The sequence below is a fragment of the Neomonachus schauinslandi genome, chromosome 15 (assembly GCF_002201575.2).
Source record: "Neomonachus schauinslandi chromosome 15, ASM220157v2, whole genome shotgun sequence".
Taxonomy (NCBI): Eukaryota; Metazoa; Chordata; class Mammalia; order Carnivora; family Phocidae; genus Neomonachus; species Neomonachus schauinslandi.
This window is the reverse complement of record NC_058417.1, coordinates 17,288,651-17,315,964: the sequence shown is the minus strand read 5'-3', so window position 1 is coordinate 17,315,964 and position 27,314 is coordinate 17,288,651. Positions and strand designations below refer to the sequence as shown.

Below are 27,314 nucleotides of genomic sequence, written 5' to 3'. Positions count from 1 at the left end.
GCAGTAAAGAGGGCAAAGTGAGCCGGAGGCTCTGAGAGAGGTTGGCGCCTGGACTCTGCACCGTTGGGGTGAATGAAGCCGGTGAAGCTCAGGCCAGGACACAGGGAACAGGAAGCCCCTGCCTCCCAGGGGCCCCTATCCCTAGACCCTTCCCCAGATGCTGAGGATGCCTGAGATTTTATACCAAGAGGCTACCCAGCAATTCAGCCAGCGCCCCAGAGGGATGCCTTGTGTTTGACAGGTATCGTTCAAGGACATTGGCTCTCTGGACTAAATAAAGAGCGCTTGGGGGCCCAAGACAAGCCAGCAAGACTTTTTGCCCACAGGGATGAACTAGTCCTTTTCCATTGACTTGGCCCTTCCCGAGCTGGTACGTACGTCTTTGTTCCGGATCTGCTCCTCGGACAGCTGTACCTCGATGAGGGGCCGCACGGTGGTAAAGAGTTTCCACCAGGCCCAGTCCTTCACCCCTTTGTTCTTCTTGATGTTCTTCTGCACACAGCGAATGGCCAGGTCCTGGATCTAAGTTGGGGGGGAGGGTGGTGCACAGCAGGGCTCTCAGTCCCAAGCCCAACCAGGACTCCCCCCACTTCGCTCCCCCCCACCGCTCCTCTGGCCACCTGACTCCTCTGGCCACCCAGCCCTCGCTCCCAGCCTCTCCCCATCCCTCAGAGAGTGGGCGGCAGAGAGCCTAGCCCTGGGAACACCGCACTGGGCACTAACCACTCTGCCGTCACTAGGAATAATTTCATCTGCTTTATTTGCTGCCTGATTATTTCCAGCACCCTGGCCTAGATGTGCTATAAAACCTAATCTTGCCGAAACACAAGAGGCGGTGGTGCTGGCTGCTTTATGGACTGACACAGCTCCTTAATCTTCATGGTCCAGAGCCCGCCTTCGCCTAGGCGCTGCCCCCCACTCCCAGCCCCAGGACCAGGCCCCATGGCCCCAGTGCTGGGCATAACCAGCAAGCTCGCTGGCACCAAGGAGCTGCCCATTCCCCGCCCTGGCCCAGGGCATGGTGGCCCCGGGAGGTCCCTGCTTCTTCTCCCCCAGGTGACAATAACTCATAGTCCCAAGGCCAGCCTCCTGCCCCAGCATGTTCCCTTGAACCCCCCACCCCCGCCCCACCCGGGAACTCTGCTCCGCCATCTAGGCTGGGGCGTGGGACAGATACCCTGGAACAGCACCTTTTTCTTCTGGAAGTGCTGGCGGGCCAGGTAGCCCCTGCAGGCCGCCTGGAACAGGGCTAGGTTCCTGCTGGTTTGCTCATCCCGCTGCTCCTCCAGCTGAGCCAATGTGCCGGCCCGGAAGAACACCTGTGGGAAGCAGGCCACATGAAGGCGGGAGATGGCTGGGGCCACAGGACACCAGCAGGCCTGGGAGGGGGTCCTTGGCCCCGGGAAGAACCTGAAAATCCAAGGGAACAAGAGAGGAGGGGAGGAGCAAGGAGAGGCCCCAGGAAGGCTGGGGGAGGAGGGCCAGGCCGGGGGCTGGGGAGGTTTCTCCGGAAGAGGAGGAGTAAGGCGGGCAACTTAACTTGAGAGAGAGAGAAAAGGAGAGGGAAGTCAAAGGGAAGGTATCTGGGACAAGAAGGACATAAAGCAGCCACAGTCAAATGGGGACAGGACACCCCTCAGCAACATCTATGGCGGTTTGTTCCCGCAGGACCACCAGCAACACTGTCTGTGCCCCCATGCCCACAGCCCACCGGAGGGCCCAACTGCGGGTGCCAGCTGCCTGGGATCAGGCCAAATGGATGGTGGTGAATGTGTGTAAGGAGAGAAAGGTCCAGAAGCCGTGCGCAGAGAAAGGGTGGGGCCCCCTCCCCGGTCCGGCTCCTCTCAGACAGCCTCCTCTTTCATGTGCCAGCATCCCCCCCCCCACACACACCCAGGTTTCAGCTCATGAAAAAGCCAGGGGGGTGGGCGGGGGCTGGCCCAATCAAGGGACCTGTCCTACAGGTTTGGGGGCTGGAAGGCAGACGGGAGAGGAACCAGCTGGGAGCCCCCACAGCCAGAATTTCCTCTCGCTCTTTGGTGCTCCGAACTGGGGCTGGGTAAAGTCTTCCCTGCTAAGAGAAGAGGGGGAAATACACAGGTGAGAGGAGACTCTGGGATCCTCACAGAGGGCAAAGAGACACCTAGGTGTGTGCCCACCTCCACCCTGCCCAGAACACAGAAAATTCCCTTCTGTGGGGCAAAGAGCACAGGAAACACTCAGAACCAATATGTACAGTGTCCCCAGGCCTCCCTTCAGGGAGTAAGTGGAGAGAAGGCCTACACTTTCTGCTGAGAAAGCTTAGCCTCTGGCGACTGCACAGAAACCTAGTCCCCTGGGGCTGGCCTAGGAGAAAGCCAGCTCAGGTCCTCAGCAACGCTTGCTTCCCCAAATCCCACACTCATGCTGAGTGCCTGGGGTCTCCCATGGCCTCAAGCCCTACCTGAGCCTTGATGTCTCACAATGTGTGAGCCTGAGATTCCACCAGGGGGTGGGGAATATCCAAGTCCCCCAGGAGGCAGACATAGGGGCTAGTGGTCAGGGCACATAGCTGGTCTGACTAAGACAGGAGAAGGGAGGTGGCGGGTTAGGGGCTGGAGAGTGGCCCCCATTCTCAGTGTCTCACAATGAGAAGAAAAAAGATGGCCTCAGGACTGGAGCGGGGAGCCTGAGACCTCTCTCATGCAGCTGTACATTAGTGGGGTTAAGAGTCCTTCTGAGTATTGGGTGAAAGCTCAGGGCCCTCTCCTTCCCCAACAGACGCATCCATACAAATTTTATAAACAATATCAGGAGGCTCTCAAGATCCTCTAACACCCTGCCCGAACCCTCAGGGTCCCGTGGGCTCTGACTGCGACCCCCTCCTCTGAAGCAATACGACGAACACACGGACTCTCTGCTCACCAGCCAGTCCAACCACAGCCTAGAGGCCCTGAAATTTCTCTCCCAAATCAGATGTGAGCAAATATCCAACTTTGCCCCTAATTTCTCTCTGAGCTTGAGTGGGCCCTGGGGCTCGTCCGCCTCGGCCAGGCACCTGGGATGAAGCAGAGGGTCTGAGATGGTAGCTGGGAAGAGGACCGGCCTGTACAGGCCCTCTCCTGCCCAAGACATGCCTTGGAGGAGGTGCCACCCCAATGCCAGCCAGCAGCAGCCCCGACTGCCGAAGGGGCAGGAGCCCGCCCAAGAGACCGAGAGGCTGAAGCGAAGCCTCTGACAGCAGGCTTCCCAGGGAGGAAGCTCAGCCGGCAGCCCCTGAGCTGACAGATAGCTGGGGATGGGAGAGGTTGAGTCAGACACAGCAAGAGACCCAAGCCAGAAAAATGACACGGAAAAAAAGAGACCACAGAACACCCAGAGAATAAGGAAAGACACAGAAAATGACAGAGCCAGGAACCGCCAGGGCCAAAAGGAAAAGGGAAAACCAGCAGACACAAAGATACAGCCAGGGGATGGGAAAGCGAAGGGGCAAGACTGTGACTCAGAAGACAGAACCGAGAGAACAGAGCAGACAAGCAACACCAAGCCTTTTTTGCGAGCATCCGCGTCCACCTCACACTCCCCACAAAGCCCCGGCACCCGGAGTTCCCTCCTTCCCTGCTGACAGGTGGAGAGAGGTTCGGAATCCCCCCCTTGGCTCCCAAATGCCCTTCCTCCCACCACGGCCCTTGGAACACATACGTGGAAGCCACCCGTCAAGCCTCCCAGTCTGAGGAGAGAGAGGCGAGCAGGCCTCCTGCCCGTGGGAGGGACGCTCGCCTGACCCTCTGGCGTGGAGTGATGCAGCAGACTGGCACCCGGGCCCGGGCGTGCCTGCCCTGCAAACGCCACGTTCCATTCAGGTGAGGAACTGGGCTTGTGGGCAGGTGGTGGCGGCACGGCCTCACCGCATCCTGCTTGGCCTTCTGGGGCCCTGGCAGCCCCGGGAGCGGGGGGCGCCTCTGGAACACTCTGCTTACTGCCTTCCTGCTTTGTCCAGCTTTCCTCCTTTCTGTTCTCCCCACTCCCCACACCGGGACTCAGGCCAAGTTCAGGGCCACCTTCCAACCCACTCCCCCTCCCGACGTCACAGGGGTGTTCATGGCTCTGAACGAGTCAGTTATTCAGAGGAAGGGAAGTCAGAAGGGGACGGCCAGCCACTGGGACAGGGCGACCAGAGAGTGAGGGCCGGGCCCTACCGCCCTCCTGCAGTGACCACTCACCCGGCTCAGGCCCAGGCAACAGCTGCTCTTCTCCAGGTCCAAGGACTCCAGCAGCTCTTCCACCGCCTGCAGAGAGACGCCTCTGTCAGGGAGGCCAGGGGCCGCCCCCATCTCCGCACAGGGCTTCGCCCAGGCCACGGGTCCTTCCCGGGCCTCCGCGGAGGCAGTCCGTTACTCATTCAACAAGCACTTTCGGTGGGCTTCCGCACTGTCAGGCCCTAGATTAGATTCTGGGGACGTAAGGATGACTACGAGAGCAATAAGTTGTCTTGCTGGGGAGTGAGACAAGTGAATTGGTGAAGTACACAGAGGAGGAGGCAACTAAGTCACACAAGGGACCATGGAAGGCATCCTGGAGGAGGTGAGGTGTAGCTTGTGCTGAGTCTTCAGTTACAAGGAAGACCTAGCCAAAGTCGGGGAGAGGGCATTTCGGGCAGACGGACGAGCGCGAGCAAAGGCATGGAAGCGCAAGACAAGAGAACGCGCTGAGGAAACCAGGTAGTTCAGGAGGGAAGGGGGTAGGGCGGTTAAGGTACAACTAGAAAGGTGGGCAGTAGCCAAAGGGTGGGGCACCCGTGTGCGCTGGGAGCCCCCGGAGGGTTCGGTCAGGGAGGGACAGGATCGGATTTGCATTTTCCAGGGATCCCCACTGGCACATGAGGGGAGAATGGACGGAGACCCCCTCAGGCAGCTACTGCAGGAATTCACAGGCGAGGAGGCTAGAGTCTGACCCAAAGGGAAGAAAGAGGCGGAAATGCCAGAGATGTGAAGGAGATAGAGGGGGCAGGGCAGCCGACAGGGAGGAATCTAGGGACACCACAGCACTGGCGTTTCTGATTTATGTAGCTAAACAGATAATGGTGCCACTCTCCAAGGTAGGAAACGGACGAGCCAGAGTAGGTTGGGGAGGGGATGGAATCAATGTGGTCTGAACATGCTGAGTTTGAGGCATGCAGGTAGAAAAGTCCAGAAAGCAGCCAGATAGAAATGCACGTCTGAGGTTCAGGAGAGAGGCCTGGGCTACAGGTATTGATCTAGGAGTCGTCAGTACGTATGTGGTAATTGAAACGATGGGTGTGAATGAGGTTGGCCGGGGACAGGCTGTAGACTAGAAAGCACAGATGGCCAAGGACAGCGTCTTAAGGAAGAGAGAGACCTTTACTTCAGGGGCAGGTAGAAGAAGGGATGCTCGGAGGGAAAAGGCAAAGCCAGGAGCGGCAGCAAGGAAGCTGAGCAGAGAACAGAGTTGTCAAGAGAGTCAGATGTTGCCAAGAAGCACAGTAAGGTGGTCATTAGCTCTGGCAACATGGAGGGCGATGGGCGACAGAAGACCAAGCCCAGGGTGTCGGGGCTGGGATCCAGGCAGCTGAGGGTGGAGGGATGGGTGGCGGCGGCGGGGAGGGGGCAGGCGAGCCACAGACAACTGTCTGGCATGAGAGAGGGCTGATGGGAGGCTCTTTTCCAAGCAACTATCTGCAGGATGTTTCTCCACTGAGAGGAAAGAGCCAGCGGAGGAGAGGCTGAAGGAACGGGAGAGAGAGAACAGTTAGCGTGGATGGAGCGGGCCTCCAGGGAGCCCCGGGGAATGGATTCCAAAGCACAGGAGGAAGGGATTGGACGAGGGAAGGGATACCTCTCCCACCCAGACAGGAAGGCTGAACAAGAAGGCACCTGAAGACAAGTGTACACAAGGCAGAGGAGGAAGCTGGAGCCTCAATTTTATGACCGATTAGAGGCAAGGTCAATTGCTGGGCAGATGACCTGGGTAGGCAGGGTAGCGGGGGACTGGAGGAGAAAGACGGAGAACAGAACAGCAGGGAAGGAGCTTGGAATAGGGGCCAGGGAAGGACGGGGCATATGAAAAACTTGCTGGGCCACAGCAAGGGCCCAGTTGAGGCTGGAGACCATGAACCTGTAGGACTTCAGGTCCACCCGGTTGTATAATTTTCTCCCCTAGCCCTTGGGAAACCCAAACCGAGGAGTGCAGATGCCCGGAGGCTGGAGAGCTGAGGGTGCCCCGGGAGGCACAGGAGAGCTGAGGGTGATGAAGGCCAAGTGACCGGAGGGCAGGACCATGGCATTGAGGCGAGCATAAAAGAAAGTCAGAAGGGAATGGACAGAGCAGAGAAAACGCAGTGGGGTCCAGACGTGAGAGGTCTCAACAGAGGCAAAGAGCAGGTGTCCTGAGAGGAGAGAAGTGAGGTGCACAGGTTAGGAGGCTGTGGGCAGGGAAGGCCATGATGGAATTGAAGATTTCCGAGGTGAAGCATTTCCAGGGGTGACAAGATCTGGGTGTAGCTGTGAGTAGGAGGCTGGAATAAAGGTCAGGGGTCAGAGAGAAGGGGATTGTGGGGTGGGTCATCTACACGCACACCAAGGTCACCCAGGACACTGGCAGGTCCTGGATGGAGAGAAGTTTTTGAGGCCTCCGTGAATGTGGGTCTGTGATTCAGGAGGCAAGGGGAAGGGGGCTTTCTGCCCCATTCTGCCCCATTCTGCAGAGCATTCTCCCTCTTAGGGAAGCCATCCCAAGGTCTGAGATGCCTTCAGAGTCAGGCCGGGTGCCTGAGGCAGAGCACAGGGAAGGAGGCGTCCTCTGCTCAAGGAGCCCTCTGGCTCTCTGAGGAGCTGCCTCTGGGGGGTGACAGCCCTGTTTTCAGCAACCTGTACTGACAAGGGGCCCGGGAGCCTTCAGCTTACCCTGGCACCGGAAGGCCTTGCCTATCAATCTTGCCCTGAGGACGGATGCTTGCCCCACCCCTGGACAGCTTCCTGCTGCAGGAACCATCCCTTATGTGGAAGTTAAGGCCGAAGGGCCCAGGGGCTACCAGTGGTAACACCCAAAACATGAGCTCTTATCTGCCTCCTGGGAGGCTCTTAGATGGCCAGCTCACCAGAGAGCGGAGACCCCCAACTCTGGCCTCCAAAGAGGGTGGGTCTTCTCTGATTCCTACAGGCCACGCCCCAGGCTGCCTTCTCCCCACCGTCCCAGCTTGGCTGCCACGCGCCCCTGTCCTGGCCCGGGCGGCCAAAACCAGGAGCTGGAGCAAGGGCCAGCCGGGCTCTCTCTAGGCAGGGAGGGGCAGCTGCTCGGAGGGGTCTGAGCAGAAGGGGGTCTGGTAGGGCTCTGGGGCCCAGACCTACCCGCCTCTCATCCACCACAATGTAGTTGCGCCCATGTTTCTTGGTCAGGTGTGGGGCCAGGACGTCGAAGCGGCGGCGGAACTCGGAAAACACCATGTGGTCAGGGTAACCTAGAGAGAGGGCAGCCCAGAGCCAATTCGCACTCGGGGACAGTTACCGGAAGGGGCAGAAGCTGCTGGGGGAGGAGAGCCTGAGGCTGAGGCAGACCTGGGAAAGGAGGTGCGGGAGGAAGAGGCAGGGGTACGGGACAGGGGTCTGCAGGACAGTTAGGGCTGCCCTCCCATGGGGCTGCAAGGTTACAACGGGAACGGGTTCCTTTAGAAATAAGCGCCTTGTCAGTGAGGTATGCGAACAGGGGACGGCTGCCCACCTGGAAGGAATGCTATGGAGAAGAGAGATGCTTTCTAGCCTCCGAGTCTAGAACTCTGCTATGCCCAGAGAGAACAACGTCTTCAGGACTTAACAAGGAAAAAGAAAATCGGGCCACAGAGAGCGCCGAGAGGAAAAGTGCATGGGCTTGGGGTCAGAATCCTGGCCCTTGCTCTTGGCACCATGTGACGAGTCATTCAACATCTCTGACTCTTGCTTTCCTCATCTTTCAAGGGGGGGACCTGCTGCTTACCTTGCACGGTAGTCATGGGGTTTGAATGAGAACATATGTGGAAAGCACGGCTTGGCTCACGTGATGGGTGTTCAGTAAAATGCTCCTTCCTTTCCCCAGTTCCCTGAAGCAGGATACAGAAAGGGTGCCCTTCCTGCTCCCATCCTGACCTTGAGCCCTAGACCGGGTGACCCAAAGACTTCTAGATTCTCTTTCCCTGAAGAGCACTACTTCTAGCAGAGACCTCCCTGCTGTGTAGGCTTGAGGCCAGGACAAAGGTCAGATGGCTTCTGGCTTGGAGTAAGGTCGGGATGGTGGCTGGTAGGAGGTCACCCTGAGCCACCTGAGGGCACCAGAGCCCACAGTGGAGGACTGAGAGACCCACTCATACACATTCACAGAATTTCAAACGGAAAAGGGGTCTTAGACCAGATCCAACTCATCTTCCAGGCCTGGGAACTGAGGCCGAAGAGGTGGACTGACGGGCTTGCTCAAGGTCACAGAGGCTGCAGCTGGAGGCAGAGCTGGACTCCAAATCCGGGCTCTCGAGAGCCCGTCGGGGGCTCGCTCTGCTACACCAGCCTCACTAGCTCCGGGAAACCCTCCAACTGGGAGATGAGGCTGATGCATGTGCCCGATAATTGAAACAGGAGGCGGGGGCCGCTGAGGGGCCAAGACAAAGTGAGCTATTGATTGTATCTAAATTGCAATTAAATTGATGGGCCAGGATAGCAGGTCTGGACGCCTGGCATCTTAATTAATCATCAGCGCTATTGATGGTGGCTGGGGGCTGGGCGAGGGGAGGGGGGCCTGCTGCTGCTGGCCTCATCGATCTGCTTGTTTGAGTAAAGCACATTGATTTTGGTTCAGAGCGGTAACAATCTGGTTTTGAAATAATAAACACCAACTCCATATCAAGACGTGGGGACAGATCGAAGATTTATTTAGAGCAGGGCAGGGAGCCTGTTTTGTGGCTTTGACTGCTAAGGAAAAGTGATGGTGTCCATGGGGATGCCTCAAGGGGACCTGGCTATGGGCAGGTGGGACCCTGCCAGTTCTCCTATCAAAGGAAAAAAGGGCAGAAATCTGGCAGCCCATAACTTCCCAGGCAAATGAAACCCCACTCGAGAGGCATGAACTCAGAAGCTGGTCCGCGTGGGTCAAATCTCGCTCTGCCACTCATGAGCTGTGTGACCTCGGGCAAGCTACTTAACCTCTCTGAGCCTCAGTCTCCTCATCTGGGGACAGTAATAGTACCAACATCTCATGAGATGGTTGTGAGGATTAAAAGAGTAGTGTGTATGATGAGTCCAGAACGGTGCCTGGTAGGTTACAAATGTTCTAACAATGCTGAGCAGTTGCCCCTTGAACAACGTGAGTTACACCCCCTGCACAGTCGAATATCCAAATATAACTTTCAGTTCCCCCCGAAACTTAACAACTCATAAGCTACCGTTGACTGGAGGCCTTACTGATGACATAAGCAGTCAACGAACACGTGGCTGTATGTGATGTGTAGGACGAACCGTATTGTTACAGTAAAGCAAGGAAATGTTATTGAGGAAGGCAGAAGGAAGAGAAAACACGTTTACCCTACCATACTACAAAAAGCCCGCGTGTGAGTGGGCCCCCACAGTTCAAACCCAAGTTGGTCAGGGGTCAACTATGCTATTACTCTCACCCCTTCCAATCCCTCCTCCAGATGGGACCATAAAAAGGATCTGGCTGAACTTTCTTGGGAATTTTAAGTACCTCAGAAAGACTTAGCACCTCATTTCTCAGTGGGGGGTATGGCCCAGCCTGCTCTCGGAGGTAGTTAGCGTCACTGAGCAGAAGGCTCTAGGTGGGCACAGGTCTGCTGCTGTGGGCAGAGCAGGGAAGGGGGGAGGGGGGTTGTGTGAACAGGGCCTGTGGGGCAGAGCGGGGAGGGGCTGAAGAGGATGAATACAGAAGGGAGAGGAGGGAGAAGGGAGTCAGCCAGGTGGAAAGAAAAAGAAAGGAACAGACCGGGCTGGAGAGACCACCCCCCAGCTCCCCGCCACCCCACCCCCACCCCCGAGCAGGCACCAGAGCAGAAAAGAGATCCAGGGCCAGACCAGAGACAGGAGGGGAGCAGCACCCCTCTAGCCCCACGGGTCCCATTTGGAAGGTGGGGAGGAGCAGGAACGGCTCCAGAAAACAGGAGGAGTGGAGACGGAAGAGGCCCCACCTTGGCGGTACATGCGCATGGCGTCCAGCAGCCGGGAGCCCCGGAGCTGGGCGCGCAGCAGGGGCACGTCCAGCTGCAGGAGCCCAGCCTCGCAGTGGTCTCCCGAGGGCAGGTCCAGCTCACTGCTGCTGCTGACTCGGCGGGAGGATGCAGAACGGGGCTCCCCGGCCCAGCCCTCTGCTACGGGCAGGAAGCAGTGCACGAAGTGCAGCTTTGATTTCTTGACCGTGTCAATGAGGGCGTCCTGCCAAAGGGAGAGGGACAGGCCTCGGTGGATTCTGGGGGCCCGGCCCGTGCCCAGGAGAGCATCTCCGCTCCTCGCAGGATGGCAGGTGTCCCACTGCCGGCCAAGACATGCCAAGCCTGGACAACTCCACCCTCACGAGGCCCGAGGGGCCACTCAGGCGGCAGCACTGAACAGAGGACCCAGCAGAGGGGGATGCTGAGTGGGTACCGGGTAAGCCGGGTGCTCCCCAGAACGGCCAGAGGAGCCCCGAAAGGGCCATGGGGCCTGGGCAGGCACACTCACCACCTGCAGCTTGATCTGGATGCACAGTGACTTCTTCTTGACAGCCGCCATGCCCGTCGTGAAGGTCTTCCGCATGCTGGTGGCCCGGCGCAGCGCCAGCTGTGAGCCGCCCTCCAAGCCTGCAATGGAGCCTGACAGCACCGTGGCGCTGCCTGCCCGGCCCAGAAACAGGCTGCTGATGATTTTCCTACCAGAGGTGGAAGGGTGAAGGAGGGAAGGCAGTCACTTTGAGAGACTAGTAGAGGGTGTCCTCCCAGTTCCTAGGACACCCCCAAATCCCCCATATGGCCGTGGCCAGGGGCCTGGGGCTGCATGCTCCACACCCTAGAGAGAAACTGGAGGGAAATCTACAAACAGGAAGAAGAGAAAACCAGTGGGGGGGTGGTGGAGGGGGACAGAAGTGTGATCTTCTCTTCTCCATCACTAGGGAGGGCAGAAGTCCAGGATGGCAGGAGAGATTAGAGCCCAGCCCTCTCTACCATACCATATAATCTGCGTATGACATCTACTGGTTGTTATGTGCACCCCCCCCAACTGGGCAGGGAGTTTTGTTTTATTTACTGCCAGGTACCTAAAAGAGTAGGCGCCCAATAATTATCTGCTAAATAAACAAAATGGATGACAGGCCTTATGTGACTGAGGGGTTTCTAAGGCTACTCCTCCCTTCTTTTAAAGTTTTTTATTTGTGTCTTATTTTATTTATTCATTTTTTTTAGTAATCTCTACAACCAATATGGGGCTTGAACTCATGACCTCAGGATCAAGAGCTGCACGCTTCTTCCAACTCAGGCAGCCAGGTGCCCCATTTTTTAAAGTTTTTTTGCTTTGTTTTGTTTTGTTTTTGTTACTCCTGCGTTCTGTGAAGAACCTGGAGGTGCTATTCAAATTTCAATCTATAGGTCCCTACAACCATGTCCATCCCACTTCTACTCCAGGAGGCCACCCCCAGGCCCTCCAGACCAACTGGCCTTGGCTGTCCCCTCTCAGGAAACAGAGGCCATCAACCTCGCTGGCGAGGGGGCCTCTGAGACCAGGAAGCCCAAAACCAGCCTCAGGGATGGGACATGGGCCGGGTGAGTGGTGTTCTTACTTCTGGGAGTCCTGCAGGAGCCGGGGGGCGTTCTGGGTGGCCGGGTTCTGTTTGGTGTAGCTCAGCCAGCCAGCCACATTGTACTCAACCCAGTTGGTGCCATGGCTGTGGCCCAGGAGAAAATGATGTGGTTTGCTGCTGCGCAGGAGGGGACTTTGGCCTGAGCGGGGGAGAAGGAAGGTTCGGATCATCAGGGCACAGGCCCCCAAAAAGCCCAGGGACTCAGTGAGCCCTTCCAGGCAGTACCGTCTAGACCCATACAAGTGGGTTCTCCAGAGAGGAAGCAAAAGAGCCCTCCATGGGTACTACCTACCTTTCTTGTCACCTTCCCGGGGGCCATAGTAGGAGAAAAGGCGCTCCAGGAGGGCGTCCTCGGTGGCCCCGGGCGCCAGCGCCTCCTCTTCCAATAGCCAGAGCAGGCCCCTCGCCTCGTCAGTGCGTGCCAGCGAGCGGACCTGTGCAGAAGCGAAGAGAAGCCACCGTGTCTCACGGAGCCCCTGGCCCAACCACACACTGTAAACTTGCTACACATACGCACACGCACTGCAGCTCCTGTCCCTCCTGGCTGACACGTTGTGGGGCAGCCGGGCAGCAAGAGGAAAGAGGGAGCGGGACAGAGGTTAGAGAGAGAAGCCCACAGCAAAATCTCCTTCCCAGGAATTGTGTCCAAAGTCCCGAAAGGCTGAAGGCTTCTCGTGAACCATCCTCGTCCTCTTGGAAGTCACAAGGGCCTTGGGTGAGCCCATGTTGCTCTCACAACCTGGGCATCCCACTTCTACTCCCAGGCAGATTAATGAGATAAAAATGCTGGAAGGCCCCAGGCAGGGGGCGTGGCCTGAAGGAAGCTGTCAGCCAGCGACAGCTGTGGGGTCAAGCCTGGTCCCCCTGACAGGGGGGATCCCAGAGAGTGTTCCGAGCACTGCAGGTGGGACTCCTGCAGGGTCAGAGGCTCAAGTGCCAAAATCGTAAGATGGGTGGCTTAGAAGATGTAACAGCCGGAATGGGTGGAGGCGGGGTGATGGCATAGCACATGTCCCCATCTATAGGGAAGGGCCGCCCATCAGCTTGCAGCCCACCGCTGTCCCGGAAGAACACTGGCCTAGCATTGGTAAAGCCTCCAGCTTTTCAAGAGAATTCTGATTTCTAATACCCTATGCGGGTCACACGAACTAGACCTGTGGCTGCATCTGGGCTGAAGGTGCCTTTTCCATGGCATTTCCAAGACTTCCCTGAGCAAGAAGGATGGAACCTTCCCTTACACCCCATTCCTTCCTGGCCTTTCGGGACTGGGGGGACAAGAGAAGTAAGAAAAGTGCTTTTCCCTCTCTTTGCACCCAGCTGCCTGCATCGCCCCCCCACCCCATGGTTGCCCAAGGGAGTCAGTGTGACTACCAGGAGGAAGCAGAATGTGGCCAGGGACAGATGGGGAGCTAAGGTCCCAGAGTGGCTGGAGCTACATGGCAGGACTGGGCAATGAAGCCACTGGACAGTGAGTGGCAGACTCAGCACCCAGGGGCCCCGTCCCCAGAGGTGCCGAGGTCCATCAGATAGGGAGAGCAGGGAAGGGAAGGGATAGCCAAGTCCCATCCAAACATGCTATCTGACATGCTGCCCCTCCTAAGCCACAGGGACTGACTTCCCCACATCTCCTGGGAATGGCAAAGGCTCTCAGCGAAGGCCAGCTGGGAACCCAGGTGTCAGGAAAAGAAAAGCCAGCTTCCCTGGGGGCGGGGGGGGGGGGGACATGGAACTTGGGTACTTTAAGTACTAGTCCCTAGGGCGACACTCACTTTCCCTGGGGTCCCAACCCCTTGTTAGCACAGCAGGGCCTGCCCACAAGGAAGATAGAGAAGGAGGCAGGGGTCAAAGCAGAGATGGGGAGCAGCAGCCTAGCAAAAATGCCAATTCTCTAGTAAAGTGCCTTCTGAAACTTCCCTAACTGAAGACAGTCAGCACATGCCAAGTGCTCATCAGGCCAGCCAAGTGCCCGAGATCCTCAACCAAAGTGTGACAAAGCCTGTCCCAAAGGTTGAGGGGTGAGGGCTCATATTTGGAGCGAGGCACGGATTCCCTATTTGCACAGATGCCTCACCCACTCTGCTTGGCTGCACCAGTCTTTTGGGGACAGTGGGAGGGACGACTCTGTCCTCTGGGTCCAGCCCAGCCCTCACCACCAAGGAGGAGACACCAGGCTCCTGGCAGACACACGAGGCTCACGCGGGCACAGGACAGGGCCTGGGGAGGAGGGGGCAGGTATGCCTCCCCCCCGTGGCTTGGACACCCGGGGGCTGGCTGGGGCTCTCACTGCACCAGGGCAGAAGGAAGTGCTACCTTCCGGGCCAGACCAGCCGTGCAACAGTAGCTTACACAGCGAGGGCTCGACTGAGGGGAAGGGACAGACAAGGAGACAAAGGGTCAGCCCAGGCCCTCGCTGCAACTCCTACCAGGGACTGATGGGAGGCTTGGTCCACAGCTGCCACAGAATCATCCACGGCTGGCTCCAAGTCGTCAAATGCCAGCTCAATGTTCTCCTAGGAGGGAAGGGAGAGAGGAAGTGAGCGCAGGCCCCTTGAGGGGTGCCGCCCTACGCTGAAGGCCAGGAGGGGGCGCTGGGCCAGCAAGTCCGCCCTTCCGTCCCTCTCAGGAGCTCCTCCCCTCCAGCAGCCCCTCTGACAAGTGTTCACCACCTCCCAAGGCACCACATGGCCTTTTCCGACAGCTAAGAGTCGTTTAACCTTCTTTAACACTGAGCAAAAGTCCCCCGTTCCTATTACTCACACCAGTTGATGAGACTATACAGAATAAGCCTACTCTCGACTTCACACAATCATCCTTGAACCGCCTGAAGACTGCTGTCATTTGCTTCCTGAATCTTCTCTCAGCCAAGATAAATATCCTCCCCAGTTCATTCATCTCACCTGCCCATGAGGTAGGATTTCTAGATCTTGTCCCATCCGGGACACTCTTTTATGGAGGGGCCCTACATGATCAATCACCATCTTAACAGACTGGGAGCCAGGGAGCCAGGGAGCCAGGGAAGGCCTGGCCGACCCACAAGGAGGCAGGAACTGCGCGGTGGCAATTCATGGGGCCTAGGCAGGTGCCTTGAGGGTGGGCAAGGAGGGGCTCTCAGGGGCCCTGAATGCGCCTGCAGCTTCTTGGAGAGCAAACTCTCTACAAAGTGAGGATATAGTCTGGGGCAGGACGAGACTACTACTCCGGGGCGCACAGGGAGACAGAAATGCCAGAGAGCAAAAGCAGGGAAGGTGGGGCCTTCCCTCTCCACAGATGTCCTCCCTGTGGGTGCCAGGAAGCTGAGGCCGGGGGTGGGGGGTGGGCAGGGGCTGGGGGGTGGGCAAGGCAGAGGCAAGGTCAAGTGCTACCTCCTTGTATCTTTCTAACTCCTGCACAAAGGTGCGCTGGTGGAAGAGTCTCTGCAGCCGGTCCTGGGCATAATTGTGGCACAGCTCCTCAAAGGAGGCTCCGCGGGCCGACCCACCCTGCTCAGGGTTCTGGAAGCCCGGAGTGTCCACAATCATCATAGAGCAGAGCGAGTGCTGGCTGGACTTGAGAGCCCTTCACAGGGAGAGCATGGGTCAGGACTGTCCAGGGCAGTACTGCCGAACAGGCCCCACTGGTCTGCCCGTGGCGCCCAGGCAGCCCTGTTCCGCCCCAAGCCAAATCTCCATCCCCGCGCAGGTGCCCAGGACCCTGGTGGGGAGGACGTGCCTCTCCTCGCCCGCGAGGACGGTGAGCCCTCTGCTGTGAAGGGCGCTGCCTCAGCGATCCCACCAGCATGGAGCCATCAACTCCCCCTTTGTCATGGCAGGAGGCTGGGCAGCTCCTGGGCCCTGCCTGGCACTCACCTGTTCACCAGGGAGACCAGAAGGGTGAAGAGCTCACTGTAGAGGCCGGATGCCATGCCTTCTAAGCACTCCAGTGCACTCAGTTTGGGGCCTGTGGGGCAAGAGCATCAGCTCTACCTCCTGCCTCTGGGGATCCCCATGGGCGGATGCTCTCTAGCCACCCAGGGTCAAATCAGCATGGGGCCCTGGAGCTGGGCCTCTCCCTCTGATGGAAGCATCTATTCACCCCAGCGGTCTCCCCCCGCCAGAGAAGACAGCAATGAGGCCTGCATGGGGCCTCCCAATCACATCCAGCAGCCACGGGGCTCGGGGCACCTGTGCCGTCTCCCAGGCCGCTCTCCTCGGGGCCCTGGCGGAAGGAGGTGGAGCGCTGCAGCGTCCCGCCCTTGTGTTGGTGCTTGAAGATGGCTGAGGATAGCTCCTCCAGGCTGCAGCCCAACAGGTATGCGGCCTTCTGGGCCCACTCGTGGCGGGCAAACTGCTTGCGCCCAGCTACGGGGTAGAAAAAAAAGGATCTGGCACCTTGGGTCTTTCTCCTTAGTCCATCTGATGACTGTTGCGCCCTTTGGCTCCCATGGCCAAGACCTGAGGACCGAGCATCTTCTGGAGTTAAAACCAGCCCTAATGACACCAGAGGGGCTTTAGGCAAAACAGAGACAGCCAACGGCTGTGTCCTTTGAGGGCGGAGAGAACAACAGGTCCTAAAAGAGGCGGGAACTCTACACCACTGCCACCAGAGGGCACCCAGGCAGCTCGGAACCTCTCTTCTGGAGGGCTTGGCCTCAGGGGTGCCAACCTGGGGAAGGACAGTCAGGGCATGAGCCAGCCCCCCTGTGATGAGCACAAGAGCCACGTGAGCCTGTGGGGGACACGTCATGAGAGAGTTCTAGTGCCTCCCCCTTCCATGAACGCAGCAGGACCCTCTCCCTTACCTCCAGGCGTCTGCCAGGGGAGACCACCACCACCCCATGGCCCAACAGCGGGGAAGTGGAAGAAGCCACAGGGGAAAGGGAAGAGCCCAGGCAGACAGACGTGCCTCAGCCAACATGTGTCTAATCACAGCAATTAGGGAAAGCTAACAAGAAACAAGGTTTTACCTTCAGCAGCTTCTGTAAGGCAAAGGACCAGCATGCAGCATGCAAAGAAAAACAGCGTGTTAGCAACCAGTCATCAGCTGAACCTGCCGGGTCCATGGGAAGGGACCGTGGGGTGTGTGTGTGTGTGGGGGGGTGTTTGTGAGGATGAGCAGGCGAGAAAACGCAACCACATTCAGACTCAGAGACGCAAAAATATACCCAAGTGCACACACACACAATCTCAAAGGAGTATGTTTATGGGTGTAATCACGCTGACACACACACACACACAGACCTACAAAGACACCACACAAGTACACACACACACACACACGTGCACACATGTGCACACATCCTCTGGAAAATACTGGAAGCTCTGAGGAGGTGACAGACCCTGCTCAACAGGGTCCCTGTGTGGACACACCCAGATCTGTCTGCTTGCAGGCAGTGCTGACGGAATACAGGGTTATAGGAAACCTGGTCTCGTCACCTCCTCAGACTGGAAGAACTTCCTCAAGACACAGCCACACGCCTACCCGCCTGCCCACCTACACAGTCTGGAGACAACTTTAACTCAGAGCCTGCTTCCTCTTTGGCAGGGATGCCACCTGCTGGGATCGTAAGGAACCTGATACCGAACCGCCTGCCCCTCTGTGCACCCACCCACCCACCAGTGCTTTGTTGCTCCTGCTGAGCAGCCTGGGGCCCTTCACATCCCAGAGAAGATGCAGCCAAAGCCCAAGGCGCCGTTCAGAGGCAGGAGCCCTCTGAGGAAGGGAAGGAAGGGGTGAAGAGGTGCTCCGAGTGCCCGCCCATCAACATAATCTCAGAGGAAGGCAGCAAAGCTCTTCCAAGCCAGACCAAGTTCTAGCCATTCACAAGCCCCCAAGTCCAAGTGCAGAAGCTGCAGCCCATTTGTTACCACGGTGCCTGCTGCCCCCTAGTGGTCTCCACCCTGCCAATGCAAGAGGGAAGAGACCACGGCTACCAAACCAGTGAAGGGAAGGGAAGAAGACTCTGGGAAAACTGGCCTCGGAACGCCCAAGATGGCAAGCCCACCCTACCCTACATCTAGGCCCCCTGGAGGGCATCCTGAGAGGTCCCAGGATGTGGAGGCAAAACGAGTCGGAGCAGCTAGGCCTGGGGCCTCACGGCCAGCAGGCGCCCTCTCCCTGCTCAACCTGGGGCTCCTCCCAGGCCAGTCCCCTCCATTCGGACAGAACAAGCCCAGTCCCCAGAGAGAGCCCAGGGCCAGCACCAAGACGGGACAAGGTGGCCTCAACCCCCCAGGGAGGGGCCAAGGTCAGTTACCCGCTTGCTCCTCGGGGGCCTCTGTCAGGAAGGGAACAAGAAGGAGAGTTATTTCAGGGGGACTGCTCTGACTTAGGGCCCTTCTCCTCCCCCTCGGCCTCAGAACCGCTGCCCCCCTGCTCTTCACGGGGCTCCGCATCACTGCCGCCCAAGCCCAGGGGCAGAGATGCTTCTCCGGGTGCTCGGAGCCTTGTGCTCCAAGGTGGGGGGCTGGGAAGAGGCGCAAGCAACAGAGGGGTGTCTGCTAACAGAGACGTCCGTGCCGGGTGAGGGCGCACGGAGCGGCAGGGCCTCCGCAAGCTCTCCTGGGCAACAAGCCGCGCCGTCGGGACCCCCTGCAGGTTACCTTTGGTAGCGCCTGCAGCCCCCAGGTGGTAGATGGCAGCCAGGATGAGCCAACAGGCTTTCTGTTCATCTGTGGAGATGCCCAACACCTTCATGGCGGTCTGCAGCTTACTGAACTGCTGAGCCGCCTTCTGCTTCTCCTCAGGCTGCAGGGACAGATGGGCCCGCGTCTCAGAGGGGCTGTCCCTCCTGGCGTACCCCCATGCTGCTGGGCCCTCAGGGAGGGCGAGGCTAGGGAGAGCCGCCAGGCTGGAGCCGGGATCCTGCTCCTCGCATGGGGCACTCCAGGCCACTTGAGGCGGCCCCTGCTCCCAAGGCCCAGGGCTGCCAACCCCGTCCCCATAGGCCCCCTCACCTTGGCCAGTGGCACAATCCCAAACACACTGTTCTCTGCCAAGTGGTTCAAGTGAAGCTCTGTCCTAGGGGTACAAATGAGGGATCAGCACGGTGCGGGGTCCCCATGCCAAGGGCCATCTCCCCACCAGGGTGGAGACAGACGGATCCAGCTTCCAGACTCTGAGTTCTGCCTGCCCATCATGCCCTACTGTCAGGCCAGCTGCCGCTGCCTTCCCTAATTGGCCTGGTCGCCTGGTCAGAGCACTAGCCTCCCTAGGACAGGTCACCAGAGATGCTCTGGTGAGAGTGTCCAGCCAGACCCCTGAAAGAGAGCAAGGAATCTGCCTGCAGCGCGAGTCCAGCCAGGACAGAGTCCGTGCCCTCAGTGACCAGAAGAGCTAAAGAGGAAAATGTCCCGGGGCTGCTTGCTCAGCCTTATCATTTGTCTTTTTTCCGCAGAACAAAGACAGCAAGTCTGAAGAACTAAAGGGAAGAGGCGGGCAGACGAACCAACCTAGGGGACAGGGAGGGCCAGCCTGGAGGGCGCTGGAAAAGGCCCAATAACTGCTCAGCCCCACACTAGCCGTGTGACTACAGGCAGGTCCCTGGCCACCCGCATCTTGCTGTGCTATCCCCTCTGCAGATCTGGTTTCGGGGATAGCAGAGGTCCTAGCGAGGCCCCAGGAACACTGGAGGGTCAATTCTGTGCCCAGGGCTCGGGAGCTCCCGTGGAGTAGAGCCTGTGGCTCATTCGGCTCACCGTCCTGTTACCTCGGGCCTCATATGTGGCAAGCATACAATAAACACACGGGATAGGATGCAACCAGGTGACAAGATCCAGGAGCCATCAGTGAGCTGGAGTCCAGAGCAACCCCCCCCCCCCCAGTTTCCTTGGCCCATCTCACCTGAGGGTGCCATCCCCACAGGCCAGCAGGTAGTAGAAGACATTGAATGTGGCCTCACCCGCTGGGCGTCGAGCCACACGCAGCTTCTCCAGAAGCATCGTCTACAGCATAGCACGGGAGGGTATGGGCAAAAAGGGTGGGGCTGGGTCAAGCTCCACTCCCCCAGGCCAGAAAGAACGGCGGGGGGGGGGGGGGGCTGTAAACAAGCGGCCAGCTCCCCCCAGGGTCAAACCCAGGGCAGAAACCAGACCCAGGCGGAAGAAGACAGGCCCAGCTCCTGGAGGGGCCCTGCTGCCCTGCCCAGGCCCCGGCACAGTCTTCTTAGGGAGCTGGCTGGGCACTTTGTGGTGAGATGTTTCATTTAGCCTGGAAGGGGATCAGCCTTAGCTGGACCTTCCTTGACTGACAAGCCAGTCTTAACCTGGGTGAAATTAGCCTGCGAGAAGCCCCCGCACACAGGGCCAGGGCCCCAGAAGTAGGATGTGGTGAACCCCAAGGGTGGGCAGGAAGCTGAGCCATGCTCCACCCAGGGCAGGAGGCAGAAGGCTTGGGGGACAGAAGACACGGGTAGAGGGGCCAGAAGGGTGGAGGCCTGGAGTGGAGCAAACCAGCCCTGCTAGAGCCAGGGTCCATTTTGTTGGGGTAGAATCCCAGGAAAATGAGGTGCAGGAGAGAGCCTGGTTTCTAGGGCCTGAATCCAGGCAGCCAGTCTCTTACCACCCTGGAGGTCCCTCACCTGGATGGAGGCCGAGGCCACCTGGCCAGCTTGGTCGAAGTCCAGGGAGAGGATCTGAGAGAAGCGGGTGGCGTTGCCATTCATGATGGTGGGGCTGTTCCCAAAGGCTTCCAGAAGGCTGTACAGAGCCTGCCACTTCTCCACTGCAGGAGACATGCCCAGGGGCCATCAGGAAAGCCTCCAGACGCCCAGCTCAGGCCTATGCCCCCAGCACGCAGAGGCTCGGAGTTACACCGGCCAGACTGCCCGGGGACAGAGGGGTTTTGAGGACACAGAGAAACCAGGGGGGAAAGGATGGCACCTACGAGGCGCTTCCATCCCCACCCCTCTCAGGTTTTCCAGGTGTCCTGTCTCACCGGAAAACACCTTGTTCCCGCTGGTGCCCGCGATGGTGGCCAGGTACTGCACCAGGTGCTGGCAGCTGGTGGTCTTGCCGCTGCCGCTGCTGCCCAGGAGGATGACAGACTGGTCCTGGCGGCTCATCAGCATTGCCCTGTATGCGGTCTGGGCCACGGCGTAGATGTGGGGTGCCATGTCCTCCCGCCGACACCCCTTGAACATGTGCATCACCTTGGGTGGGAGGGGGATGGAGGGAAGGGGTAAGGCTCTTAGCTGGTCCCACTCGGTCACCCCTTACTCCCAACGCCCACCTTTCTGGGCCTTTCACTGCAGGGGGGGCCGAGGGATTCTGAGGCTAAGGCCATGCATGGAAATGTAGATTCTAGCCCAGTCCTGGCCTCTGTTAGAGGTTAGGGGGAGGGCCTCATGTCCCCACCCCCTGAAATGACTCCTCTTCCCCAGGTCAGCTATGAGAGTGGACAGGAGCCCAGTGGGATGCCAAGGGGAAGGTGGGGTAGGTAGCACATGGGTGGGTCCATGAGGCAGCATGGTAGCCTCAGGGTTGCCGCACCTTCTCGGAGTACACAGCGGGGGCTCCCCGGGGGCTGAGGACGAGCAGGCTGGGGCCAGCGTACGTGTGCAGCAGGCTAGCGCCATAGCGTTGGCGCAGTGTGTGGAGGACGCTGGACTCATTGAGGTATACCAGCGAAGCCAGATCTTCTAGACGGTCGCAGGACGGAGCGTTAGCCTGTGTGATAGGACAGGCGGGCAGGCACTGAAGAAGCAGAATCTGTCTGCACCGCCAGTGGACAGGCCTGCCCTGCCCAGCCCACTTCCTGTGCCCGCCACCTGCAAACCTTCTCCACATCATCCTCATCCACGTCCAAGATGGCGCCATCGTGGTCTAGCTTCACGCGCACCTTCCCTTCGGGCAAGCTGAGCTCCTCAGATTTGAGCTGACTGCCTACAGAGCGGGGACAGACAGTCAGACCCAGGCCTGGGAACCTTTGCCACCCTCTTCGGGCCCTTTGTGGTCTTGCCTCCTCCCCACTATATCCCTGGGCTCTCCTCACTCACCACCCAGGCCTCACCGGACCCAGAAGGCACACCCAGCCCCGAAAACTGAGAGGCCCAGACATCTGTCCCCTGGGCCTCCCCAGACTCACCCAGTGAGAAGCCATCCTTATGGACCAGCCACACCTTCTCTGTCTCATACCAGGCCTCCTCCACTGCAATCTGCTCTTCTGTCTTCACCTATCAGTGGGAGGGGGGAAATAAAGAGTCAGTCCTTGTTCTGGGAAACATTGAGTCAGGAGAGCAGGAGAGAGGAGGCATGTGAGGGGAAGCACTTCCAGATGAGTCCCTGGGTAAGGGGGACAGTTGGGGGGCAGATACAGAACAGGGGACATCGGAGGCGTCACAGGAAGAAGATGGGGGTGATCCTGAGGAGCCCTGAGGACGAGGACACAGAGTTAGGGACCACACCAGCCTTGAGGGTCTGGAAGGACGGGGACACTCAGAACTCGAGCCCAGAAGAGAACAGACCACAAGAAAGCAAACCAGGTTCCACCTTCAGCCACCCTCTTCCCCACCTCCCCGTGGGGCCTGTAGGGTCGGTGTCCTGAGCCCGCACGCCGCCCCCTGGGCCCCCGCCCGCTGCTACTGTGACCTCTCATGCCCAGCTTCTGCCTTCAGCCGACTAACAGGCCCTCCTTCACCCAGCTGGCAAAGGGCGCTTCCTCAAGACCTGAGGAGAGAAGTGTCTACGGAGGACTCCGTACTGCAACATGATCTGCGGGTCCTGAGTCCTAGCCTTGGCCTGGCCTTCTTTCCACTCCTCCTTCTCGCCTCCTCAGGAGGACAGGCGAAGGCCATGCAAGGGCATGAAACAGCATGGTCAGACACGTGGCGGGGCGGGGGGGGGTGCAGGGAAGGACACGGGAAAGGCCTGCCTGCCACGCAGATGGGTACTGGAGCAGCTTAAGCCACAGTCAGTCTCTGAGAGGAGACCTGAGGCTGAGGCGCAGACAACTGCTTTGTGTCACCGACCCCCTGGGTGAGGGACTGGGAAGGACAAGGAGACATAAGTCTTTTCTTTGCCACATTTCTTGGAGCTGAAAGAAAAAGAGATCTGGGTTCTACTCCCAGGTTGGATCCGGGCTTCAGATAACTCCCTTTTCCTTGCTGATGGTCCTTTCCCGTTCGAGAGAGAAGCCTGGACTACACAGGCTCTGGGAAGCATGCCCAGTGAAACCACCCTTCACACAGGATGATTGCTACGGGGCCGGCAACATTTTAAATTGTTAAATGAAAACATTTAAAGAAAAAAAAAAAAAGGTAATTCTTTGTTAGTTGAAGAAATGTAACTTTGTAAAAAAAAATCACAATGTTTTATTTTTTTTCCCAAATCACATGATACAAGTGAAAACACGTTTTATGGGTCAAGTGTTTGGAACCTAACAACTAGGGGACATCAAAGGGTCATGGCCTAATATGCACCCCAATGTTCATAGCAGCAATGTCCACAATAGCCAAACTGTGGAAAGAGCAGAGATGCCCTTCAACAGATGAATGGATAAAGAAGATGTGGTCCATATATACAATGGAATATTACTCAGCCATCAGAAAAGATGAATACTCAACTTTTACATCAACTTGGATGGGACTGGAGGAGATTATGCTAAGTGAAATAAGTCAAGCAGAGAAAGTCAATTATCATATGGTTTCACTTATTTGTGGAACATAAGGAATAGCATGGAGGACATTAGGAGAAGGAAGGGAAAAATGGGGGGGAAATCGGAGGGAGAGACGAACCATGAGAGACTATGGACTCTGAGAAACAAACAGGGTTTTACAGGGGAGGGGGTGGGGGGACATGTTAGCCCGGTGATGGGTATTAAGGAGGGCATGTACTGCATGGAGCACTGGGTGTTATACGAAAACAATGGATCGTGGATCACCACATCAAAAACCAATGATGTATTGTATGGCGACTAACATAACATAATAAAATTAAAAAAAAAAAAAGGGTCGTGGCCTAGAATTAATCCTTTAGAATGAATTCAAAGATAGGTTTCCCATACTGGCCAGCAGGTGGAGCCAGAGAATGCCACATCTTCAGGCTTGGGCATGAGGGTGGGAGGTGGGAGGGGCTCAGCCTTTCCGCTTTCTCTACCCAGAGTGAGCAGAATTGAAACCCCTAGAAACCAGGACTCTTGCCCGGCTCTTGGGCTCCAGTGGTTAAAAACCATGTACCACAAGGCCAGACTCAAGTGGTGACACCCCGTCTGGACCCTCCCCAAGGGCCTGACACAGAACTGCCCCATCTCAAACTTCTGGCACTGCCTCTTCCAAGGATCCCCCCACCCCCAGACACCCGGTGGGAGCCAGAAGGGGAAAGAGGCCTTACACTCCAGCACGAGGCCCGAGCACAGACGCCAGCCCAGGTACGGCCCAGGGGTGGCGGGTGGTCGCTGGAGGAAGCGGAGGGCTCCTGAGGGGGGCAGGAGCACCCTACCTGGCTGTGGGCAGGAGAGGCGGTCTCAGGGTCCAGCTGTCAGTAGCAAGCAAAGAAGAGAGAGAGAGAAAGAGGGGTGAAGACAAGCAGACCGTTGGCATGTCCCCTTCAGCAAGCACCCTAGGCCAAGTGGGTGGGTACTCTCTGGCTGCCCAGGGTGCAGGGTGGAGGATGGAAAGACTCAAGTGCCAGGATGGGAAGCTGGCCTGGGCAGGTGAACTGTGCCCAGTCCAGGAAGGAGATGCCAGACCCGGAAGGAGAGGCCCAGCTTGGCGAAGAGACACCTGTTATGAGACATCTCGGAGAAGACACTCTGCTAAGTCATTCACTGTGGCCTGGGCAGGAGTATGCCACTCTGCCTCTGGCCACAGTCTCTCCTGGGTGGGACATCCAGTGCATCCTGAACTAGGCTCTTCTATGAGCTGGCCAGGCCAGGCCACCTCCCCACACTCCGGGCCTGTGCCCCTTGGGTGGCTCTGGGCCTTATCTTCAGGGCAGTGGTCAGCCTGACTCCCCTATAGCCAGCGGACCCCAGAACGGGGCTGTCCCTGGCCTCTAAACACACACAAAGATGCCACCCCCAGTAACAAGGGCTGTCCTTTGGAGCTGCTGCCCCTGCACAGAATGACACCATAGAGCAAGTCTCAGAACAAGACCACTAGCAGCCCCAAGCTGAGGACCCCTTCTTCAATCCCCCCACTGCACCCTGCACCGCTCGCAGACAGGCACACCGCCCCCTGTGGCGGGCAGAGGCTCCACGCCACCGGGTCCACCAGCCACCTGCCCACGAACCAAGGGACTGTGGGCAGACCCTGTGGCCAGACTTGACCTGTCTCTGTCTGATTACGTAAAGACCTTTCTGAAGAGGAAGTGGAGTCAGCCAGGCCTTGGACCTTGTCTATAAGGAGTTAACAGGCCCCTTTGGGTCTGGAGAGCCAGTGCACCGAAAGAGGGGAGAGTGAGCTCCCGCCTCACCACCCACCAGGCCCTGGCACCAAGCCATGTCCTCCAGGGCCAGAAAAGGGGGCCGGATCCTCAGCCAAGAGGGGTCCCCTCCCACGGGCGCAGGGCTCTGGGTCGCCCGGAGGAACAGGCCTCACAGCTCAGACCCTCTAGAGAGCTCTTCTCTTATTCCTTCAGGTGAGAAGGCCACGTGAAGGCCCCCAGGCTGCCATGGAGTCATCCTTCCATAGTCAGATGCTCCCCCGCCCGCCCCGACACCCACAGTCTGGCTGCCAGCCTCGGCAAAGAGGAGCGCCAGGGCCTGGGGAACCATACATGAGAGGTGGCATTACAGAAGCTGTGAAGATCCTCTCAAGGCGCTGCTGGGCCTCCTCTGCGGGGGTCACCCGGACCTCAGGGGCAGCTCCTGCCTAGAGGTTAAACTACCGTTAGTCCTGGCCTGGGGTGGGGGGGAGTGGGGTGCAGCATGCCAAGCTTCTAGCCTAGGAAGCCGCTGGGAACCAGTGGGCAAGTGGAGTAGGGTCAGGGAGGCAAGCCAGGCATCAACATGAGTTTTTAAACTATTGGATGAGAAAAAAAGAATGGGTGCCTGAAAATTCTGGGGTTCTTCCTTCTCACAGTCCTAACCACTTCAGCACTGGGATGGCCCTATGTCCCCACATGGCCCCTGCCCCAGGCCCAGGTGACAGGTGGGTGAACTCCAGGTCAGGGCACATCTCAGCCCCCAATTCCACCCTGGTGAGAGGGACAGGGAGCCAGAGGGAGGGCAGCAAGGCCCGGGAACAGGCACATGACACTCTCTGGCTACTTATAGGTTCTAGTCAGGGGCTGAGTTTCCCTCATGGCCTGCCAGTCAGCCCAAAATGCCCCTGCCAACTCCTGGGTGCCAGGAAGTGACTTCCCTGATTCAGAGCAGGCCAGCAGGGCCGGGAAGCTGCAGCCTGCTCTTCTCTAAGTTCTGCAAAACCCAGGAAGAATGGAGTAGGGAACGAGGCAGGTTCTGGGACCTTAGGAATTCCAGGAGGTAGAAGTCAGGGAGGGCCTTTAGGCTGTGCCCTACGCCCCACCCCCTACCTCGCCCTTCCAGCCAGAAGATCATGCAACATCCTGGGAGAAACAGTGGTGAAACTTGACTCCTCCGCTGCCAAACCTCATAGGCCTCAGAAGGCTCCACAAAATGGGGAAGTTTGAAGAATTGTCCCTGACCAAAGGACCAGCCATGTAGGCATCACCTTCCAAGGTCCTCCCCTCTGCCTCTCAGCCTCCTGTCCCACCTAGAGGGTACTTTGTGGACAGATGGGGCCTCAGATCCTAAGGGGACCCACTGTGCCCATTTGCCACCCAGGCATAGGGCTTCTCAAGAGTCCTGCTGCCAGAGGGAACTGCTGGCCAGGCTTGAAGAAGGTAGTGATGGCAATGATGGCATTAAAACTACCGTTATTAGCATCACTATCCATGCTACCGTTTGTGGAGCACCCACCATGCCAGCGACTGGGCTCAGAGCGGATAACATTCCTCATCTTACAGCAACTCTTCAAAGCTGGGATAAGCCCTTGTTTGCAATTCCCAAATCCGAAATCTGCCCCAAACAAAAGACTTTTTTCTTAACTATTTTGGTGGCAAAACCTGTTTGTAGTCTATCCCCCTGCCATGTGAACAGTCATTGATTTTGCTGGGAACATATTTATGCTTGGTTACAGGTTGCTGCTCATCATGTAGGACTTTCTAAAATACAAAAATCACTAGCTTCCAAAACACTTCTGGCCCCAAGGGCTTCAGAGAAGGGACTGGAGACCTGTCCTGTCCCCACTTGGCAGATGAAGGCTCAGTGATGGGACCTTGCTGAGATCCCACACAGGGTGAGTGGCTGGGGAGGTGAACACGGGTCACCCGGCTCCAGAAATTCTCTTTCTACCCTAGCGCTGATCTGAACCTCTGCTTGGGATCCGGAGCCTCCAGCCAACACCATGCAGCCTGGAAACAGGCCCCCACCCCACTCAAGAGTGTCGAGGAACAGCGGCATGCTGGTTAGCGGGGCCCATCCCAGAGCAGAGGCCGCCACGGGCTCTGGCACTCGGTTGAGGAAGGCCATGCAGCCCCACCATCGGCCCAGCGTCTCAGCTGTGCGGACATGTTGACGAGGCA

General features: G+C 58.0%; 1 protein-coding gene across 6 annotated transcripts in view; it reads right to left on the bottom strand.

Moving 5' to 3' along the window:
* The window catches only part of MYO18A (myosin XVIIIA), a 95,708-nt gene that overhangs the window by 24,118 nt on the left and 44,276 nt on the right, over positions 1 to 27,314 (bottom strand). For 4 of the 6 annotated variants that reach the window (XM_021704212.2, XM_021704216.2, XM_021704214.2 and 1 more), the window contains exons 3-24: positions 21,856 to 21,943; positions 21,547 to 21,653; positions 21,261 to 21,437; positions 20,707 to 20,920; positions 20,351 to 20,493; positions 19,615 to 19,715; positions 18,729 to 18,792; positions 18,375 to 18,519; positions 18,029 to 18,049; positions 16,739 to 16,750; positions 15,957 to 16,133; positions 15,642 to 15,732; positions 15,159 to 15,351; positions 14,220 to 14,306; positions 12,089 to 12,230; positions 11,776 to 11,935; positions 10,686 to 10,872; positions 10,157 to 10,400; positions 7,347 to 7,456; positions 4,203 to 4,268; positions 1,191 to 1,319; positions 379 to 522 (exon numbers count right to left, since the gene is read on the bottom strand). In XM_021704212.2, the coding sequence (XP_021559887.1) occupies positions 379 to 522; positions 1,191 to 1,319; positions 4,203 to 4,268; positions 7,347 to 7,456; positions 10,157 to 10,400; positions 10,686 to 10,872; positions 11,776 to 11,935; positions 12,089 to 12,230; positions 14,220 to 14,306; positions 15,159 to 15,351; positions 15,642 to 15,732; positions 15,957 to 16,133; positions 16,739 to 16,750; positions 18,029 to 18,049; positions 18,375 to 18,519; positions 18,729 to 18,792; positions 19,615 to 19,715; positions 20,351 to 20,493; positions 20,707 to 20,920; positions 21,261 to 21,437; positions 21,547 to 21,653; positions 21,856 to 21,943 (2,802 nt within the window). Of the gene's footprint in view, positions 1 to 378; positions 523 to 1,190; positions 1,320 to 4,202; positions 4,269 to 7,346; positions 7,457 to 10,156; positions 10,401 to 10,685; positions 10,873 to 11,775; positions 11,936 to 12,088; positions 12,231 to 14,219; positions 14,307 to 15,158; positions 15,352 to 15,641; positions 15,733 to 15,956; positions 16,134 to 16,738; positions 16,751 to 18,028; positions 18,050 to 18,374; positions 18,520 to 18,728; positions 18,793 to 19,614; positions 19,716 to 20,350; positions 20,494 to 20,706; positions 20,921 to 21,260; positions 21,438 to 21,546; positions 21,654 to 21,855; positions 21,944 to 24,206; positions 24,243 to 27,314 lie in introns of all 6 variants that reach the window. The other 2 variants (XM_044921675.1, XM_021704215.2) reach the window with 2 other exon arrangements.